At 36.5% G+C, this 20,792-nt stretch overlaps 1 protein-coding gene across 1 annotated transcript in view; it reads left to right on the top strand.

The window, feature by feature from the left end:
* Nucleotides 1–20,792, top strand: part of LRIG3 (leucine rich repeats and immunoglobulin like domains 3) — a 40,581-nt gene that overhangs the window by 2,226 nt on the left and 17,563 nt on the right. The window contains exons 2-6 of the mRNA XM_021547417.4: nucleotides 5,330–5,401; nucleotides 5,673–5,747; nucleotides 17,756–17,890; nucleotides 18,507–18,650; nucleotides 20,551–20,694. Of these exons, the coding sequence (XP_021403092.3) occupies nucleotides 5,330–5,401; nucleotides 5,673–5,747; nucleotides 17,756–17,890; nucleotides 18,507–18,650; nucleotides 20,551–20,694 (570 nt within the window). The remainder of the gene's footprint in view (nucleotides 1–5,329; nucleotides 5,402–5,672; nucleotides 5,748–17,755; nucleotides 17,891–18,506; nucleotides 18,651–20,550; nucleotides 20,695–20,792) is intronic.

The raw sequence follows: 20,792 nt of genomic DNA, 5'->3' as shown, positions 1-20,792 counted from the left end.
ATATGTCTAATATGTTTTCCATGACACTCTATAGTGGGTATAGCCAAAGGCTAGCAGTTTAATTACAGGCTTTCCAGTCCTCTTGAGAAAACAACAGCCTTTTTTACCACGTTCTTAACATACACAGGCGAGACCCCCAAGCAGGAGAGTGGAAGCTCTTCTGCCTGAGAAGGTCTAGGCCCATGTTAGGCTTTACACCTTCATTTGCCCATCTGTACTCACCCGTACAGAGAGCAGGTTTTTGAAACTCCTGCTGCATACTTTCATGCCTGTTTTGTTAACATTCCCTACTGAAATAAAGTAAGAGTGACTTTTGAATGGACAAAGGGGAAAAAAATGAACCTGATTTCTTCTTCCCATTCTTCTTGGTGGCAGGTGTGAGTCTACTGCATTGTATGGAAGTGTCTTCATAAAGTAGAGTGTAAACAGGCTATAATTGTCAACTTCACCGTGATTTTAGCTAAATATGGCTTGTTCTATTACCTTGTGTTCATGAGAGGTAACAGTCTGCTGAAAACTGATAAACATTTATAATGGCTTTGTGTACAGACAGTTTTGAAGTTGGATTTCCATTTAATTCCAGGATGTGTATCTTGCAAGAATTTGGGGTTGTTAGAGCTGGTGGAGGAGGAAGAGTGTTGAGCATTGGCCAGAGTTCTCCATGTGTGCAAACTCTCATTGGCACTGCAGTACCCTTTGCCAGGTTCACTCAGGAATGCTAGAACTGTCGGTGGGGCAGGAGGGAAAATCTGAAAAATGGTTTTCACTTGTGTTTGTATTACATCTTTAGTATTTACGTTTTATAAATCCTCTAGTTCTCTACCAGAATTGCCACAAAAAAAAAGCTGTATGGTTTTCACAGCTGTTTTTCAATATTTTCCAGACTAAAGCTTGAACATAGCAAGCTGATTTATGAGTCACTTTGGATCAGTGTCTTGAAACAGCTACAGCCTGGCTTTTTGTTTTTCAGCTCTGCTGATTTCTGCTGAATTAGCAGCTCTATAGGCCCCAGTGGGACTGATTAAGGAACTGTTACTGGATTTGCATTTTAAAATTTGACTTGGGGCTCAGGTTTCTGAGTTCTCTAAGGAAGAAGATGATAATTGTGACTAAGTGCTGTAAATTAAGTTAGAGTCTAAAAGTTATATCTATAAAATGTGTGAAGAAGCACTTGCCTTCTCCGTCTATGCATTAGGCTTCCTTTCAGCTTTTAATCACACAAACACAGATGTTCAGAATTAAGTTTCAGCTAATGCTGGGACTTGTGAGTTACAAAAAATGATCATACAAATGTAATGGAACAAAAATGTCCAATCACTATTAGAAATATGAGGTAAAGAACAGGTATATATGCTTACTTCTGCTCTAAAGAATTTCTTAATATATATCTGATTTCTGACTTTTTGGAGTGTGTTCTGTTCTATCTTCTATAACTTTTGAAATTCTAGTAGCAAAAGTAATCATAGAGGGCATTTTCTTCCCTTTTGTAATTTGGTTTTAACATACAAGGAAAATTCAGAAATGGAAAACATAGTAATAATGTTTGAACAATGTCAGTTCCATTTTTGTGAAGGAAAAATAGAATCTAATTTTCCAACTTTTTCTTTGTGCATGTTTTAAGGTATGGTGAGAAATGCATTGGACTGAAATAAACTTCTAGCTTTGCAACTGGGATGATGGATTTTTATATTTAAAAAATGTGCCAATCCAGTGCTTATTAGTTTGAGAAACTTCTACAGGCTTAAGCTTCACTTAGATTATCAGTAAAAGGCAAATGTTTTAACTCTTGGTTCATTTCCAACCACTGTGATTGAACTTGAAATGTAACTTGCAAGTATTTTTTTACTGAATTTTCTTGAAATTTCCTATGCCAGTAGTACTGAAGTAATGTTAATAAAATATTTATATGTATTTTTTACAACTATTGGTAGACAAGCATATATACTGGATGAAACAGGCAATTCAATATTGTCTGGAGGGTTAGGCATTTTTTTTGGTTTTTTGCTTTGGGATTTTTTTTTCCATCTTGTGTTTGACAACCTGGTGTAAGTAAACCAGGCATAAGAAATTTTTATGTATGTATTTTTTAAAGTAGGTGCTACTTGGAAAATGTGAATGTATCTTTAGTGTTAAAAAACAAACACCAAAAAAACCCAGTTTGAAACCTAGTGTTAGTTACGCTCACGGTTGCCTTGATAGACTCCAGATGGATGTGAGCTTGAGCTATGAGTGAAAGTGTCTGGCTCCAGTGTGGTGATCATGCACAGCAGTGGTTGTAATTGCAGGATTTTTATAGTTTAAGGACTCTGCCAGATTTTTTTTTTTTTTTTAACATGTTTTAACTCCAGCAGAACAAATCTACTCATGTCTGTTACTGTCTGGTAGGTCCTTTAGGCAAACTTGCCTTAAATAAACTTTTTGCAGTTTTTAGGTGTAATGAAGAAATGCAGGTTTTTAGCAGTAATGTTGAAAACTCTTTGTTGAAATAATTACTGTTTCCTAAGTCTTGTCTGAAGCGTGAACAACAGTAACATGTTAGGCACTAACAGCCATAACTGAATTTTGGCTGTTTATTTGCATAGTTCTTATAATCCCTACAGACTAAAGCCAAATATTGAATTAAATTCAAGGGCAAAAACTGTCTCTACTTGGACTTTAAGGACTAAGTTAGATTGCTGTCTAGATTTTTGTAGCAGCATACTTTTTCAGTATTTACCCTTCAGAATGCAGTGTGAGAATTTCAAATCTGTGCAGCTAATGCCTTCAGATGTTAAACAAAGGGATTTTTCTCCAGTGTATGGCCTGGAGAATGTTTGCACTAAATCTTTAAGCAGTGAAAGATGCAGTCCTCTAACATTAGTGTGGTTAACCCAATATATAGGAGAACTCAAAATCATAATGGTGGAACTAAAATTCGTGGGCTTTTGAAAACATTGACAATGTATTGGTTTTCCATTGTTAAGAGGAAAATCTGTAGGGTTGTAGACACCTGAAAATCAAGGTACAGATATATATTAGGTGCTTGAGTCCAGAGCTGAGTCTCTGAAAACATCCCCTCTGTGGCAACGTGGCCACGTGAAGGTGGTGTATTCCCCTTCTGTAGGTGGCTCTCCCCCAGCCCTCAGCCCCTTCTTTTGTTCTGGAAAATGCCATTCACACTTTGAGCTCTGCCCTGTGCAGTCCTGGCTTGTGAAATGGCACATCTCTCTCTTTTCCCTGCCTGTGGCTCTGAGCAAGGCTCACGTGCCACAGCTCAGCAGCTCCCTGGGCCTGGTCCAGTTGGCTGGCTCAGAACACACCTTACAGCTGAGTACTGGTGGTACCCCTCATAATACCCATACTTCCCTGGGATTATTTTTTATGCTTAATTTTTATTATTACTGGGGGATTTTTTTAACTGCCAACTGTAAGAGAGGACAGAAGTGACAATGAAACTGTCCTGGCAACATTGAACAAGTCATTTGGGAGAATCTAAAACAGAGTTTTACTATTCACATGTTCTGCTAAGGAAGCCTAGGTGCCTGGCTGAGTTGCAGAATTACACCTGTGTCTGAGGTTGTGTAATCATGGAAGCAGGGAAATTGGAGTTCTCTGGATCTGTGGGTTTTCAGGGCTTAGTTACAGAGCTGAATGCCTACCACAGACCCTGAACTTGACTTTGTTTAAGCCAGCTCTGGTCTGAGTGCAGCAGGCATATTCTGTTCATCAGCTTTTTTCACTTCTAGAACTGTGGATGGAGGGTAAACACATCCATGGCAGTCAGGCCTGTGTTTGGCATGCTCAGCACAGATGACTCTACTGAGTCATCTTGCCCAGAAAAAGTGAGGAATCATGTCATTTCCTCATAGATTCAACTTGAAATGACACTTTATGCTTGTGTGGCTTGATGAGGACCCCAGGTATGGTGGATGACTCTTAAGTGCTTAATTGGTGTGGGGAAAAGTATCATAGAGTGTGAGCAATTTTTTTTCAAAAGTGTGCTTTTTCAAGCACCCTTTACCTGATACTACAGCTGCTCACTGCTGAGGTGCACTGATTCATTTCTTTATATGTCTGCATTATAAACACTCACTGGAGTGAATTTAAGAACTCCCTAAAATAATGTCATTTTTGTTAGCTGGCTTGGATAAATGCAGTGTTTTAACTTGGAACAAATGCTTGCAGATGCCTGGATTGATGCTGGTGAGGTAGTGATAATCTGTAGTAGGGGGACAGAAAAGTGCATGTTTTGGCGGATGAGTGACTGAGAAAGGGGAGGCCTTCAACAGAGCTAGTAGTGGTTGCAAGATGGGTTGTGGGGTTGTGAGTCTGTTCCACATGTGCAGAGATTTAGAGACGTGCAGGTTTGAGTTCTTGCAGTTAGCTTTTCTGTCTTTTACTTTATGGTCACTCTTATTTCTGTTACGTTTCCAGTCCTTCTGAGGCTACAGCAAAAATTTCTTAGGACTCTTGTATGTTGTCAAGTGTTTAAGAGGGTAAAGATGCATGACACTGTAATGAAAAGTATTTCTTGTGGTCAAAAAGTGGTGTTGCATTTTTAGTACCTGGCTTGTTTGGTAGCAAATGCTGCAAAGGTGTTAACAATTGCTTATAAGCTGCATTAATATATACTGGGATCCTCCACATGGCACAAGCTAAGCATTCAAGCTACTTCTTCAAGGGTAATTAACTGTGGTATTAATATCGCCAGTATACAGACGTCTTAAAACTCAGTATTTGCCCTTGCTATATCTGTTTTGTCTTGCTATTTCTTAAGACTTCTGTTAAATTTAGTTATGTGGAAATGGTGTCCACAATTTTGTGGAAGCATGAAAATACAATTGCCGTTATGGGCAGTCCTCATTGTGGATTTGTGAGCTGTGCATTGCTTTTGAAACGTGGATGAGAAGAGTGAAATACTATGATTATCCAAGGAATGAGACTGCAATGGCTATTCTTTTTTTGAATTTTCCTTGTTGAAGTAACCAAGAGGTTGTTATAGCCATGTTTTTTGTTGTGAAGGGGTGTGTGGAAGAAGGGTTGTTGGTGTATCTGAGTCAAAATCTTATGATGTTTTCTATGGGTCCTGTGCACATTACATTGAACTGTTCTGTATTGTTCAGAGATACTAGGAATTTCTTTGACACTGCTAGCAGTGATCAAAGGTATTTGCATTTGTATATTTTTACCTTGTGTAAGCAAATGAGTTTCTGTTCTAATTTTGCTAATTAAAAAAAAAATCTTTATGTACTTGGAGACAAGTGAGAACATAATTTGGATTGAAATTGCACTTCTTTACCTGACATTGTATGACAAAACTGAGAGGGTGTTTATTTTTGTAACCTCATAGGGACTTAAGTCACAACAAATTATCTTCAATCAAGACCAGTATCTTGGATCACCTTCACAGTCTTCAGGAAGTGTAAGTTAATTTGTCTTAATTAAAAACCATACCAAAACATAAACCCCAACCAAAAATACCCAACCTGTGTTTGTGAATGCTAATTGTATAGTTATTTGTCTAGGAATGGTTGCTTGAACAACAAAGATACTTGCTGATATGATATTTTACATTAAGTGAAACTAGAATTATTTTTTAATTTTGAGGTGACACAGTTCAGCAGTTTAGCAAGTCCAATGTACCTACTTCTGATTAACATAAAAGCTAACTCTCACTTTTGTAATATTAATAGGAAGTTGAACAACAATGAACTGGAGATCATTCCAGATCTGGGACCAGTCTCAGCAAATATAACTCTTCTGTCTTTGTAAGTAGATCTTACTCTTGTCCCTGGTTAGTGGAACTAACTCTACAGGGTTCATGGAAATATGTGTATTACATAGATTAAAGTAAAATAATTAGAAATAGAGCAGCTTGTGGTTAGGAAGTTGATTATGTCATATTATTTAGTAGTTCTTTAAAATATGTATAATTGAGCTTAATCCCTGTAGTTTTTGTGCTTCTGAAATAACAAAGACTGCATTAGAATTAATTTATGTTGTGGTAGTACCCAGAAGCCTCAGTCCTGTTGTGCTAGGCATTGTACAAGCATCTGTAAATGTTACACAAATTTGTACAGTGCTGTCTTTAAAACAAGACTTATATTCTGTCGTTATGCATCTTGGCTGAGATCCTGATGTGTTAAATCATGGCAGAATTCCATTAATTTCACTGGACAATACAGGGAAATCCCCTCGAGATGCAGCTTCAGAACAAGTATCTGGGTTAGAAGATGTTTTGCCAGTGTCTTGAAAAAATTTTTTGAGCCCATTTTAATGTGTGGCACATGTTTTTTGACTGCAGTTAATACATAAAATTCTGACACATGATTATATCCATGTTCATTGCTTTTCATGAAAGAAATGAGTAGGTAACTTGGTGTTCATTTGTAATGTGAGTATGAAGTTATAAAAGGCATATAGAGCCCATAACCAAAAAAGTTGATTTTAAAGGAAGTCTTATTCCTGATGTTTTAATGATAAATTAGTTGGATTTATTTTCTGTGATTTAGTTTCAATAAACTGTTGAAGGAAGGTGTAGAAAATAGTTACTATCATACTATTAGTTAGAAAAAAAACCTGGTTTGCATGTGTGGGATTTGTGTTTTATCAGTGGGAATCTAAAGTGTCTAAAGTAATATGTAGCCCTCTGGCCAAACCCCGTCCTTGAATACAAATTGCAATTACCTTTCTTGAAGAATCCTGAAGGGTTAAAACAATACAATAAACTTTGGAAAGCTGTTCAGTTAATTAAATTGATCACTATTCAATTGCTTACATCTGGTGATTTATAGGGGTTTGTTTTTACTCTAGGCCTAGGTCAGCCAAGTCAGCTGGTGCAGCCGCTGTGTCTGGGCTGCTCTGTTTGAATAAGAACTAAGTGACATTTGATACCGATGTGGTTTCTAACAGATCAGAATCAGAAAAGAATGAAAAAAAAAGCAGATGGTGTCTGACAAACTGTTGAATTTAAGCACATATTTCATTTTGCAGTAGCATTGGCATTCCTTTTACACTGGCATAATATTCTGTAGTTCAAAGCATCTAATTGATCTAAAAATTTTATTTCTCTTATATATATTTACCACCTTGCTAAGGTCCTTTTTAGCAAAAGGGTAGAAATATTAGCATAATAAAGTGGTTTATATAGTCTTGCTTTTTTTCTGAATTCTTAGCATTTCTCTTTCTCATGGAAACTCAACAATTATTGTTTAGAGGAAGCTAAAATAATTCTTTTGCAGCTGTGCAAAAATTTTGGTATTCCTCTGAGAGAATAAATAACTGTCAGTCACTGTGGAATAATTTGTTTCATATCCTTATGTCCCTGGCTTGGGACATTTACTCAGGCAGTCAAACATGGAAAAATCTTTGTTAGATCTGTGCTATGCACTGTATAGCCTAACACTTGAAAGAAAAAAAAAAGGATTGTCTAAAAGCTTTTATCGCACTATTAGTGCAGTTAAAGTTGCTCTGGGTGGGTGTTAGCTTGTTTTCATTAGAATTCTGTGTGTGGATAAGGAGATTGCTGAATGTAACTGTGCTACAGCTGAGATTTAATACCTATTCTATGGCTACAGCAGAGATTCCTGGAGTTTAATATGGGAGAAATAATTACTTTATTGTTTTGTCTTAACTTATGAATTCCAACCTACAATAGTTAAGATAATTGTTTGTTCTATATCAAAACAGAGGAACATAGAACATTAAATTAGAGTTGTATTGTATTGTCCAAAAATCTTGTCTCTTTTGCATGGACTTTTCTTTAAAACCTTGAGTACAATCATAGAATAATTTAAGTTGAAAAAAACCTTTAAGATCATCATGTCCAACCATTTAACTCAGCACTGTCAAGGCCACCACTAAACCATGTCTGTAAAAGCCATATATGCACATCTTGTAAGTACTTCCAGAGATGGTGGCTTAATCCCTTTCCTGTTGCAGCCTGTTGCAATGCTTCCCAACCTCTACTATGATGAATTTTTTAGAGAGCAATAAGGTCTCCCCTGAGCCTCCTGTTCTTACTGGTTGGATATTATTTATGTAAAGATATTAAATTTAATTTCATAGAAAATAATATAAATAAAAAGAAATAAACATACAGCTGTTTGGCATAAAAATAGATATGGTATTGTGGTATCATAAATGAACAAATAATCTAATACTTCTTTTTACAAGTGAAAAAATATGTGCATTTGGTTTTTCTGTGGTGGATGTTATTTGAAGGGATTGAATCCAACTGATTTAATGTATCTTACGTTATGTGAACAGAACTCATATGGAACAATTAGAATTTAAGTTTTAGAATCACTCTTCAGAGAAACAACTGATGACTTTCTCCAGGATTTTAAGCTTTTAAAAGAAAGGAGGTTGTGAAGCCTTTCCAAAGCAAACCACTGTTTCCATGTTGAGTCTTTGTTCTGGCTTTAAATGATGGCAGAAAAGAGGGTGATAGTTTTCTAGATTTGATTACACATCTTATGAGATACTTATAAGTGGTTTCATTACTGTCAGTTGAAAAGCCAGCTGGTTTTTTCCCAAGGAATCTTCAAGGAATGCTGTAGAAGTGATACCCTCTTTTCTTGCCAATATCTTCATTATTGAAGAAGCTCTATTACAAGATTTTTTTTTCTTCCACTTGTGAAGAATTCTCACTGGGCTGAGGAGCCTTAGAATTTTGCCTGTTCTGCAAGAGCACTGCTGGTATGTCTCCATAGTAGTGCAGGTATCCCCACACAGCCATGTATGTCTAAATTCTTTGGATGATATAAACAAGTATGGGTGGATTATCATGTTAGTCCAGTTTCCATTTCTAGAGCTATCTCATTTCGAGTTATCTAACTGATATTTTATCTAAATGAGATATTTCCATACTAATGAATTATTCAGGATAAACATACCCAGAGCAGGAGATGATCCCAGTCTGTCTGTAACATGAAACAGCAATGCTAACATTTTGTTTTTACCAATGCCAGTTGAGGGTTGAGCATCTTGGGAATGAAAAGTATCAGACAGGCACGCCCCCTCACCACCACCCTGGGAAATGTGTGAAGGAATCAGTATACAAGGATATTCAGGCACACTCTACTTACATGGCTGGAGATCTATGTATGATTTTATTGATGTGATGAGTATATATCTTGTTAGAGCTTGTAAGTGTCCTGGGAATCTGGATACTACTGTGAGCAACATGGGTGGTAGTTTGGGGTATATCTGGTTAGGAGGCGTAGGTCAAGTCTCTGAAAATTAAATTGCAGGGTGTTTTTTTTGCACAACCACCAAGCCCTTTTATATACTTTCTATAAGAGAAGGCATGAAGAGAGCAGTATATTAAGACAGGAAGAGGGAATTTTGGGTATTTGCCAGAGATTGTCAGGACAATAGCTCCAACCAGGAGGTCAGGTCCCCTACGTGCTGGTAACATACGCTTTTGAGGAGAGTACTGGATTTAACAACTGCTTACCACAGGTATATAATGTACAGATACTGCACGTGGTAATGTAAGTGTATTTATCTATCCCTAGAAGTAAAATATGTTAGAAGTTTCCTAGTTTGCATTCCTGAAGTAAATGTAAAAACAGCTAAATTAATGGAGAATTTCTTTAAAATGCTGTAGTTGAGAATTACTCACTTCCTGGAGAAAAAAAAATTTATTTTTTACTGTTCCAAGATAGTTGGATTGCTTTTGTATCAGGTACAAAAATGGGCAGTAATGCCCTCATTCCAGGAGAGCAAGTGGAAGTTCTGAGTATTGTTTCTATTCTAATGACATTGCTTATCCAAGGTGTACCAGTTCTGTCCCATTTATCCTGAAAATCTGTCTGAACCAGTGATCTTGACACCTGAGAAGAAAACTAATACCGCCTTTCAGGTCTATCACAGTTGTAGTTTTGGACCTAGGGGAGAAATCCAGAAACAGAATGAAACCAAATAATGTTAAGTACAGTAGCCTTGTCTAGAAGTCCTGTTTGTTGTTTACCTACCAACTACTATTTGCATAGGGGTTTTACTTTAAAATTCTTCCAAAAATGTTAACTACTTTTAATATTACTAGTACTTCGAAAGGAAGAGACTGATTTGCAAATTCAGCAATGTTATGTAAGATTTTGTTTAAGGATATACAGTTTAAATAAGAAATGAATGCTACTTTTACTTGCAGAATTTTTAAAAAATACGTAGTTGTTGCACTGCCCAATATCATTGGTACACTGTATCTTTGAGTACTGTGAAAAATGGAAGGTAGCAAGTGACTATGAAGGGACAGAACAGCTTTGAGTATTGAAACATCCTGTCTCTCCAACTTGAATTTATTGTTCTTATGAAAACATATGTGTAGAATTAGTATTAATGCCCCCACGTTTTTCATTACCCACATCTACGATGTGTTCCATAGTAATGAACTTGTAGTCAGTAGGGACTAGAAGAGATATACATGCCCAAGTCTTTAGTGCATATAGTGAAATTCTAACATTAAACTAGTTTTCAAGAATTGAGTGTTTTAAATAGACTTGTAATTTTACATTTTATTGAATAGGAGATATTTTATTCAAAGGCACTAGAGTATATGGCATAGGTGATTCAAGTTGTTATGTTGTAAGAACTGATCATGTTAGTCTAGAACAAAAACAAATATTTGGTCATAGTAAAGCCTGAGAGGAAAATGTAAAAGTTGTGGTGTGGAAGTTCAAGAGTGCACAATTCAAGAATGTTTTTCAAGTCTTATATTAATGTGTGTCTTATATTAGGTTCCTGCCTCACTTTTTTTTAGACTGTGAAATCTTCTGTTTATGGGAGACATAATGAAAACGTGACATGTTAAAGGTTCTCTGCTGGGGGAATCCTCCAACCCTTTCTGTACAGGAAGCCTTTAAGGCAGGGACCATTCACTTTTGCGTTCTGAGATACTTAAAAGCCCTGCCAAAATTGAGGCGGTTTTTTGAAATACGGCTGTGTGTTTGTTAGACGATGAACAGAATCCACAGACCACTTCTCTGAAAGTTTTCTATAGCCTTTAGTTTGTAATGTCTTTCTGTCAATATGTGCTGAATTTAAATTTACTGACTTTGAAGATGTGTCTTGTATCCTGGATGTTTAAAGTGGTAAATGAACAAAAAGTACTAACAGAAAAGGTCAGGAGATAAAAATAGGACAAAAGAACTGTAAAGTAGGCAGTCCTAGGTGACTGCACAGGTCACAGGTTTTCGTAGTAAGAAATAAATATTCCAGCTTTAAATTTAGCTTTCTGATCAGCCACTACAAAATTAGCCTGATTACTTATCTTTATGTACAAACAGAGTTATTGAAGAAAAGTGGCAATTAATTCCTCTGCTCTTGTGAAGGAAATCTTTTTTAAATATGGTTTGTCCCTTTCTGTTTAAAATGGAAAAGTGTATTTATGTATGTTATGTGATAATGGGCATCCCAAGTCAGGCTTCAGATAGTCATATTGAGAAATAAAATTCAGCTAATTGAAGTAGACACTCAAAATAAATGATTCATTTGTCCCAGCTGACAGTTTGATAATAAGAGTGATAGTTTGCATTTTGTGGCAGTAACTTAAACCCCTGTGAAAGGCCTTCAGTGAAGACAGAAGGATTGGTATGAGAAGTTTGCCTCTTTGTCATCTCACAGTGGTCTGGGAGGGAAAGGCTGTGTGAAAAATCCAGGAGAACGCTGTCTCGGTATGCAGTTAGAAAGCTGCAGTCACAAGAAAGATGTTTAGATGAAACTCCTGAAAATGAAAGCTTACATTCAGTAGGAGTGAATGCCTTTCCCTTCTCTGCTTGCCAGAGAAAGTGGTATTGTTTGTTTATAAAGCTAGCGTACTAAACTGGAGTCTGGATCCCAGTATGAAGAAAACATTGGTCAAATATTTTACATCCTTGTCATCTCTTCAGCTACCACTTTATTATGGGAAGGATTAAGATTTGGATGCTGCCTGGAAGAGTTTGTTTTGAAGAAGGTTTGAAAGAAGGGATAGAGGAATGCCAAACTGGGCTTCAGGCATAAGGCTATTTGGAGAATGTCCCAAAACTAAGACGAGTGGTAAACCATGTGTGACTTGGTCTGAAGTTGTGAGCAAAAAGCTAGAGCGAGGAACTTACTGGAATTAGTTCTTGCAGTCTTTGACATTTGGTGTGGAGACTTAAGAGGAAGTAAATGAAAGAATTTGAAAAGAAACCTGACTTAGTCAGACTTAGAGACATGGAAACTCTATGACAGTGATTTAGGCTGAATGATGGGAAAGAGAAGTACATAGAAACCCAGAGTTTGTTGTAGCAAAGATTGTGTGAGTGAGAGCCTAGATTAATGCTTTTGCAATGAGAATGGAAAAGAATGCAGATTTTAGAGCTATTTGCAGTGGATAAATCTGTCATGATTTTCTGATCAAGATGGTATAGGAACAGATGAATTAAAAAGGAGTGGCCTACCAAACTAGAAAAAACTGTTCTGATTATGACAGAATGGAAGGGTGGTAGAAATTTTACAGAGGAATAGGGTATATTATGTGGAAAATGAGAAAAGTGAGAATTAAATTGAGAAGTCAGGCTTAAGTGTTTGCATTGTATTTTAGAGAATTGGTGGTGGTGGTGATTGTAGTAGAGCGCTGAAATCACTTGTGCTTTGAGTGGAAGAGAAGGGGATGAGATAACATTGGTCACCTTGAATGATTGAAGTTAGGAGTACATCTAGAGGGGTGTGCAGTCTAAACTGCCTAGACTTTGGTCTGCACCCTCTAAAAGGGAGGGTTGCTCTAACAGTAAAGAATAGGTGTTCTTTTTACCTAGGAACTCTATACATTAGATTAGAAAAATTATAATACTGGAGGGCACTATGCTGGTTTTATCTCGGTCATGTTTTAAATTTTCCAAGATTTTAGCATTAACTGTCATACAGCTCACCAAGTCTGCAGTGGGCTATTATTACTGTTGTCAGTTCTTGCCAAAATAGTTATGTTTGCATTGCTTTTGTTACAGTTGTTAAAACAAAGGGATGAATTTACACATTCACTTGCCTATCACATGCTGAGTAACTTGTGATTATTTTGGAAAAGCCAGAAAACTGAATTGGAAACAGACATCAGGGTATTAAAAAGAGAGTTTGGAAGGAAAATTTAATTAGTTGCATATTGGCACTATGACTGGAATCAGAAGAGAATTGTTATGGAAGTATCATGTGTTTAAAAGTTTAGATTTGTCACTTTCTTCTTCTTGCTGAGGAAGATGTATCTGATCACAGAGTTGTTTCAGTCTGCATCTTTTGCCTTTCCCAGATTATGTTTGGTTTGGGAATCAATAAACCTTTCATTTCAAGTTTTGGACAGGGTATCAGTAGCCTACAGAGTTCTGAGTTTTAATTTTCTGTTATGCTTGTATAATATAAAAAGCATGAAATATAAAGAGTCTTTCTGACATCTGACTTTAAAGCGGAATGAGAGGCATGGATCATGGAATGAAGGGGACCTTCAAAAGAAGGAACAAGAAGGCAAGAAGCTCATGTATGAGAGGCATCAGACTTGTAAACCTACCAGTAGAACTGGAAGTGAGCCAGAATCTGGGCTGTATTTCTGCTGACTTTGTCTTGGAGAAAAACAGTTTCACTTGCAATACTTCTATGACTAACACTTGCAAATATTAAAAAAAAAACCCAGACTTTCTTAATTCAGTCCAGTTGGGTGTCTTTATGGTAAGAAGAGCATGTAGTCCCATTCATATCAGAGGCTGCTTTTTTTGTAAGGGTAGTGTTCAATTTAAAACTAAAATTTCAGTATTTTAAATAATGTAATTTTTCATTACAATGTTGCCCAGTATTCAAATGAGTAGAAATTGAAGAAAAAGAAAACATTTTTGCTCTTGAAGTAGTAGTTACTGAGGCTCTTCTGATAAGACTTCCTCAAAGTTGTCCAGTCTTACTCTAAAAGCAACAAGGTATGTATCTTCTATCAGTTCCAATTACAGTCTTGATCCTTTTTTTAAATATAATTTATTTTTTTCTTTTTGCTTCAATTTTCTTCCACACAGTATGTTTATATCATAGCTCTCAAAGGAGTTTGGGAGGGGCGGAGGGGGACTGCAAAAAAGAATATGCCAGCTGTATGAATGTTATGTCAGCTAGTGAGTGATGGGAAGAACAGGTGAAAAACACAGAAAAATTTAAAAGGAGGCTGTGAGTTTTAGTAGCACGCAATGAAGAGCACCCAGAACATGCTCAGATGTGGACAGTCATGTTGGTTCTGTAAGGACTGTGATATGGTTTCCTCCAAAAGCTCTAATTTGGTCAGACTATGCATCCATGAGCTTCCGTGTGTCGGCCTCAGCACTGGTCAGAAAAGATGCATCCAGTCCTAGCAGAAGTCTTTTTTTTTTTTCCTCTTCACTCCTGTTTTCCATCAGGAGATTCTGCTATGGTTTAATTTGGCTTTTTGTGATTCAGATTATTCTGCTTCTCAGGGCTTAGTTGAGGGACAGGAGGTACTGTATTAGTACTGTGTCCAGATATACACATATGTTAAGACAGTTACTTTACATCTAACAGTTATGCAGAACAGGCTGTGTGGACTCTTCTCCAAAGTTGTCTCTCTATACAACTTGTTTTTTACTAGGTTGCTCCACCTCCAGACTCCTACACGTACTCCTTGTCACAATAGTAGGGTGAAATCCAACAAAGAAGTTTTCAAAGCATTGCAGAACAGGATACAGCTGGAAGAAGAAGTTATACTGGAAGTGCAGGAGTGGTTTTTTGTGCTGAGATTTCAAAGAGAAACAGAAGACAGGACTTCAGGTCCTAATTTATTCCTGCCTTGGATTTTCCATGTTACAGTGTGCATGATGAGTTACAACTCATCAGGACCATGAAGCTTACATGGATATTTGTCTTAGGTAGAAAACATTTAATACTGACAATCTTTATCAAGAGACAGTATGACTATGTCATAGCTTTAAAAACTGGGGAGGGGGGGATATTTCAGCATTTAAGAGCTTTCATATCTAAAAGGTGTTCACTAGATGCTCAGCAAAATGGATACAGAAGTTTCTAACCTGCTTTGTATTTCCCCAGAGTAAGGAAAGTACAAGTCATTATGTCAGATACATAATTATATGGAATGAATCTTAAGATCAGGATTAAGAGTGCTGTTACAGGATTTCTGAGCTATTGGTATGTTTAAAGTCATGAATGTTGAGAAGGAAAGCTAAGATTTCTTATACCCATAATGAGAACTGGTATTCTCTCTTAAGCTGGTATTCACACAGGCTTATGTAAAAGTAATTAAATCAGGTTGTATGCACTCATTGTCGTTGATTTGTGGGTTTTTTTGCTGCAAGTCAGGGTGTAGGCACTCAAATTGCAAAAGGTGCTTTCAAATTCATGTGGATATTTTTGGTGGGTTTATCTGCATTCCTTGGTGCTCCTGTTGCTTTAGCTGTAACAGGAGAAGTTGTAAGGAAGCTGCAGCATGTTGCTGGTCCTTTCACATGAAGAAATTGTTATCGAATTGCTGCAGGTTCGTTTCTGGGAGAACTTGATGTTCTGGTTTTCTTGTTGCAGGGAATCTCTGTTTCTGTCATCTTGCCTTCAAGGTCTGTGAAATTAAAACAATGGAGTGTATGCAGCTCCTTTTGTCTGAATACAGCAATAGTACCATCTCACAGGAAAGATTAGCTTTTGGGTTTTCTTACCCCCACCCTCCTCTCAGTGAAAAAAGTTTTATGTCATTGTCTCCACACTCATGCTCTGTGGTTCTGTCTTGACAGTTAGATAGGCTTGTGTTTTCAAACATGTCCTCGACTAATTTTGATTATGATTTGGCAGTTATGAGGAGGGTGATACACTGTTCTTTTTAATTTGCTTAAGTGATGATTATGAAGAAAAATCAAATTAGAGTTAAACTTTCTTACTTTAAATAAAGTTGGGTCTTAAAGTAGAACTATTTGGTTATCTTCAATGCTGAATAATCTTCTAGGTGTGAATTATTCTACTTACATTCTTTTGAAGAGAAACTGGACTAGGGTGTTGGAACAATAGGGAGTGAATCTAATTTTGCAACTCAGTAACTTCTACAAAAACAATTAAGCAAGAAGGTGTAGTGAGAGCTGTTTTGATTTTGATTGAGAGATGGGCTGGGACTACGATGTGTAGTGCAGTTTCAGTGAGCAAAAGAAGTTGCTCGTGACTCCTCAATATGGCCTTACCATCTCCAAGAAAGAAAAATGTTCACAAGCTGTGGGTTTTTTGTTTAGTGGTTTTTGTTGTAACTTGGTCTGTGTCAGGTAATTTGCCAGTTGGTTTAAGTGGTACTCTGAAGATGGTGTAAGAGTTTTATTCGGTTCCATTAGGTCCAGCTAAAGTTTGTAATACAGGGGCTATTATCCTGCCAGTTGTGAGGAATTTCTGTTTTATGGAGCAATGCTGACACAAAGACAGTACTGTGCAAGCCGTCTTATAACTGAACACTTTCACACTGCAATTTAGGAGGTGGGCAGTTCAGGAAATTGCTGGCTTCTGCTGGAGCACACTTTTACTGCAAGGAAAATTTTATTCATCACTCAAGTAATTGGCAGTTTTAATACCTTGTTAGTAATTGCCTTGTAAACAAACTAATGCATAAAGGCAAGGCTCTGTGACCTGTTACGTTATCTAACTCACATTCTTATTTGGCTGGTGGTGGTGTTTGTTGTTGCTTTTTATTAAAGTAATTTGTTTCCATTTATTATAAATACTTTCAGCTAAGAGTTAAAAAATGCAGTGTGGCTATACCAGACGGCCTAAAGAATGAAATACGATACAAGCTCAGCATTGGAGAGGCTGCCGGATCCCTTACCCATTCCCATATGTGGTCAGAAAGCCCATTAATCTCACTTCTGGTTCAGTTTGTGAGTTAGGACTTTTTTGTCTTGAGCAGTAGTTCCCCCACACCCCTTGAATAAATGAGAGTTGTCCATGCTACCCTAATGTGTGGGTTGCTGTTTGATCCAGAGCAAGCATTTCTAGTAAACACCTTCCGGGGTTAAGATTCTTGTTGGTAGTTTTATTAAAATCGCTTTTGCCTGCAATCTCTAGGATCTGGGAAAAGCTTCTGAATCTTGGTAATTATCAAACAAGGTGTAGAATGTACCACAGCTAGAACTGACTTGAATTTAAAAAGTAACAAGAATTATTTCAGGTTACATTTGTTTAATTGGTTCTCATCTGCTTTCACCTATGTAGTGGTAGCCCTGAACAATAATGCTGCTGATGTGTGGTGTATGATTTGACCAGTGTATGATTTGGATCACCCATCCTTTATAATCTAGCTCTGTGTTTCTTTATGGAAATTCAGTTGGACTTCTGTGCTAAGGAAGTTTTCAAAAAACCCCAAGCACTGTGTTTAGCTACCACAATATTAATTTGTTTAAAATAGAAAACAGCTCTAACCTTATTTCATTACAATACTGTGATATACTGTTCCATGAAAGTGACAGATATTTCAGCTGTTCAGAAATAGGTGATTATAGAGTCTTGCATCTCCTTTTAAAAGCCAAGAATTGCAGTAATTTGATTATATTGCATTTTTTTCATCATTTCATGGAATTATATTTTAAAGAAATATTAATGAAAATTTATTTAGACTATTCCAATTTGTGATTTTCAATTAATATTATGCATAGAGAACATAATGTATTGCTTTTCTGTAATTCAAAATTATTTTTGAGTAGGAGAATTAAGAACTAATATTTGCCCGAGTTGTGTAGTTCTTTGCTCTGGAAATGACAGTCTCTTACCTACTGCCCTTAAACTTCAGGACCAGTAACAAGATTGCCAACATTTTGTCTGACCATCTGAAGCCATTTCAGAGTCTAGAAACTTTGGACTTGAGCAACAACAACATATCGGAACTAAAAATTTCATCATTTCCATCATTACAACTCAAGTATCTGTAAGTAAATTTTTTTTTCTTTGAGGTTACTTTCAAAAATCTTATTGGATAATTTAGATTGGCAGTGGTTTATTAAGGTACTAAATCTTATTTTAATTGGAATGACATTAATATTCCTACCTGTCTAGTTTAACATAAGCTACTAACTTGAATATATGAGTTGTTACAATGAGATGTTTTAATTCATTAAAAAAAGCTAAGGCCATTATCTTGAGATGAAACAAATAGATGTGTCTCTTGAGAGAAATAATTATCTGATAAAATGAATTTAAGTTCCCCATGGATAGGCTAGTTTGTATTCATATGGAGTCTGATAGACTTCTTGTGAATATACTTTAATTCTTATTCAGGAATATTGGAATGCCAGATACACTGACTAATAAAAAAGGAACAGGATTGCCACATACTATCTTCTTCCATTACCACGCTCTGGCAGAGTAAAATGGTGGTGGTGAAATACTATTTGACTATAGAAAAAGCTGTCAAGAGCTCTAATTAATATGAAAAAATTCCATTTATAAGTGACTGAGCACCACAAGAGTTTTGTGTTTCACTACTTGGTGTTAAGAATTTATCAATAACTGTAAATTTAACATTCTAGACATTGTTTCAACAGGTATATTAACAGTAACCGAATAACCTCTATGGAGCCTGGTACCTTTGACAATTTGTCTACCACACTTCAAGTATTGAAACTGAACAGGAACAAAATTTCAGCAATTCCTCAAAAGATGTTTAAGCTGTCCCATCTGCAGCACCTGTAAGTGTAACCTACAATTGACTAATTGTTTTCAGGTTTTCCAAAGCACTGGCAGTGCTTGAACTTTAGCCTTTAATTTAACCAAAAGCAGAGTGAGACAGAGAAAACATTACTACAACCCTTACTAACTGCAGCATTGTACTGAACAAAACTAGTCTTATATGTTGGTGAGATGTGAACAGTCTTTGTGTTTAAAATTGTGTTTGCCTGTTAAAAGTTAAAAAAAAGAACTGGAAAAGGGGTAGTAGCAGTATTTCTGTAAAAAAGCATCAGGAAAATAGTAAGAAAAGTAAACTTCTATAGTTCACTGCAGCAGTCATTTACTTTTTGCTTTCACAGTGGAATGAAGGAATTTAATTTGCTTTCAGATGACATGACAATAAGCAATATGCTTGAATAAATAGACCTTCAGCTTTACTGATACGATGCTGTCCATATTGTTTTACCAAATAAATAATATAGTTACATGAAAGAGTCTGTGGCTTTTGTTTTAATTGGAAAACTTAGAAAGTGCAGAAAATGGACAAGAGAATGGGTTGCGCTTTGTCAAATCCTGGATAATTACTTTCCATATCAGATAGTCAGGAGTTAAAAATTACAAAGTCTCTTAGGTTAGCCTTGAAAGTGATAGGTTTTGAGAATGCTGAAATATTAAGAGTTTTTGACACTTCTGGAAAGAGTAACTGTGTTTCTTCTGTATACAAGTGCTGGAACAGTTTTATTTAGGCCTCAGTAGAAGAGAATGAGGACAGTCCTGCGAAGCTCAGGATTTGTTAATGATCTTGGTAGACTTTCAGATTCACCTTAAATTTTGGATGTTGGTTATATCCTTGCTTAAAAATGTTCCCTTTGTTCATAGTCATTATGCTGACTGAGTTATGTTAGGCAGCTTATCTGCAAGGAAGGCAAAAAATTTGTTTTACCACCTGACAGTATTCAAAGAAGAATGGAGAAGAACTAAAGCCTGTTCTTAATGAATGTTCTTCACTTTTTATTCATATTTAAAGACAGGTTCATAAGATGTAGAGTTCTCCCTCAGGTCTGTTACCAGGTAGATTTTGTGTCAGACTGCCATAGAGACAAGCTGAATTCTTACAGGGTTGTGACTGAAAAATAATGATGGTATAACTATGAGGAGAAGATTATTTAGACCTCTACTTTGCATGAGGAAATAAGTTTTGGAAGGAGACTTAGGAGTCTTAGTAAACCTAAGACTTCGCTGAAGGGGCAGGTGATCACTCCTTTTACTACATTTAGGTAGTATTGCCTAATCCTGTCACTTCATCTTGCCCTCCAGCCAGTTATGCCCTGCATCTACCTCACAGGATACACATTGCTCCCAGTTTCTGACCTGCACAGGATGAGTGTAGTGGCAGAATAGTGAGTGCCAAGACCACTTGAGAAAGAGGGAAGGCACTATAACTGTGTAACTGGTTGTGGAGGAGGGAGAGATGTAATAAGTGCTTGGCTACAGATACAGAAAGAGATCACCCAGGATGCACAATTTTTATCTAGTTATCACAACTAAAATTTTAACTTCTTTTGACTGTTTATTGATTGCAATTACAAACCAGCCTTAACAGCTCTACTGCTGGATAAACACCACTCTCAATTTTGAATTTGGGAACAGGATTAACCTAGACATTCTAGGTCTACAAGAATTCTTTAAGTCTGAAAATCAAGAAACTACCAAGTACTTGTTCTCCATATCAGAAAGGCAGGACAGTATTAACATGGTTGAACATAATGTGTTACAATAAAATATTTGACATTTATTACTTCTTGTCTTTGTTTCTTGTGCAAGAAAAGTGTTTAAATAAGTTGATTCCATAGAGAGAAGAAAGATTGTTGTCATGTAGGTAAAATTACTTTGCTGTAACTGTAAATTCTATTGATGCAGGGAGCTGAATCGCAACAAAATAAAAAAAATAGATGGGCTCACATTCCAAGGACTTCCTGCTTTGAAATCATTAAAACTGCAGAGAAATGGGGTTACGAGGCTCATGGATGGTGCTTTCTGGGGTTTGACCAACATGGAAATCTTGTAAGTATCAAACTTTTGCTGGTAGGTTCTGCTGATAACATATTAAGTAGATTTGCACAAAATTAATAGAATTGTGTGGTAAAATTTAAAGGCATTTT

The sequence above is a fragment of the Lonchura striata genome, chromosome 1A (genome assembly GCF_050655825.1).
Source record: "Lonchura striata isolate lonStrDom1 chromosome 1A, ASM5065582v1, whole genome shotgun sequence".
NCBI classification, from domain to species: Eukaryota; Metazoa; Chordata; class Aves; order Passeriformes; family Estrildidae; genus Lonchura; species Lonchura striata.
The sequence above is the reverse complement of the archived record's forward strand: the minus strand, read 5'-3'. Positions and strand labels throughout refer to the sequence as shown.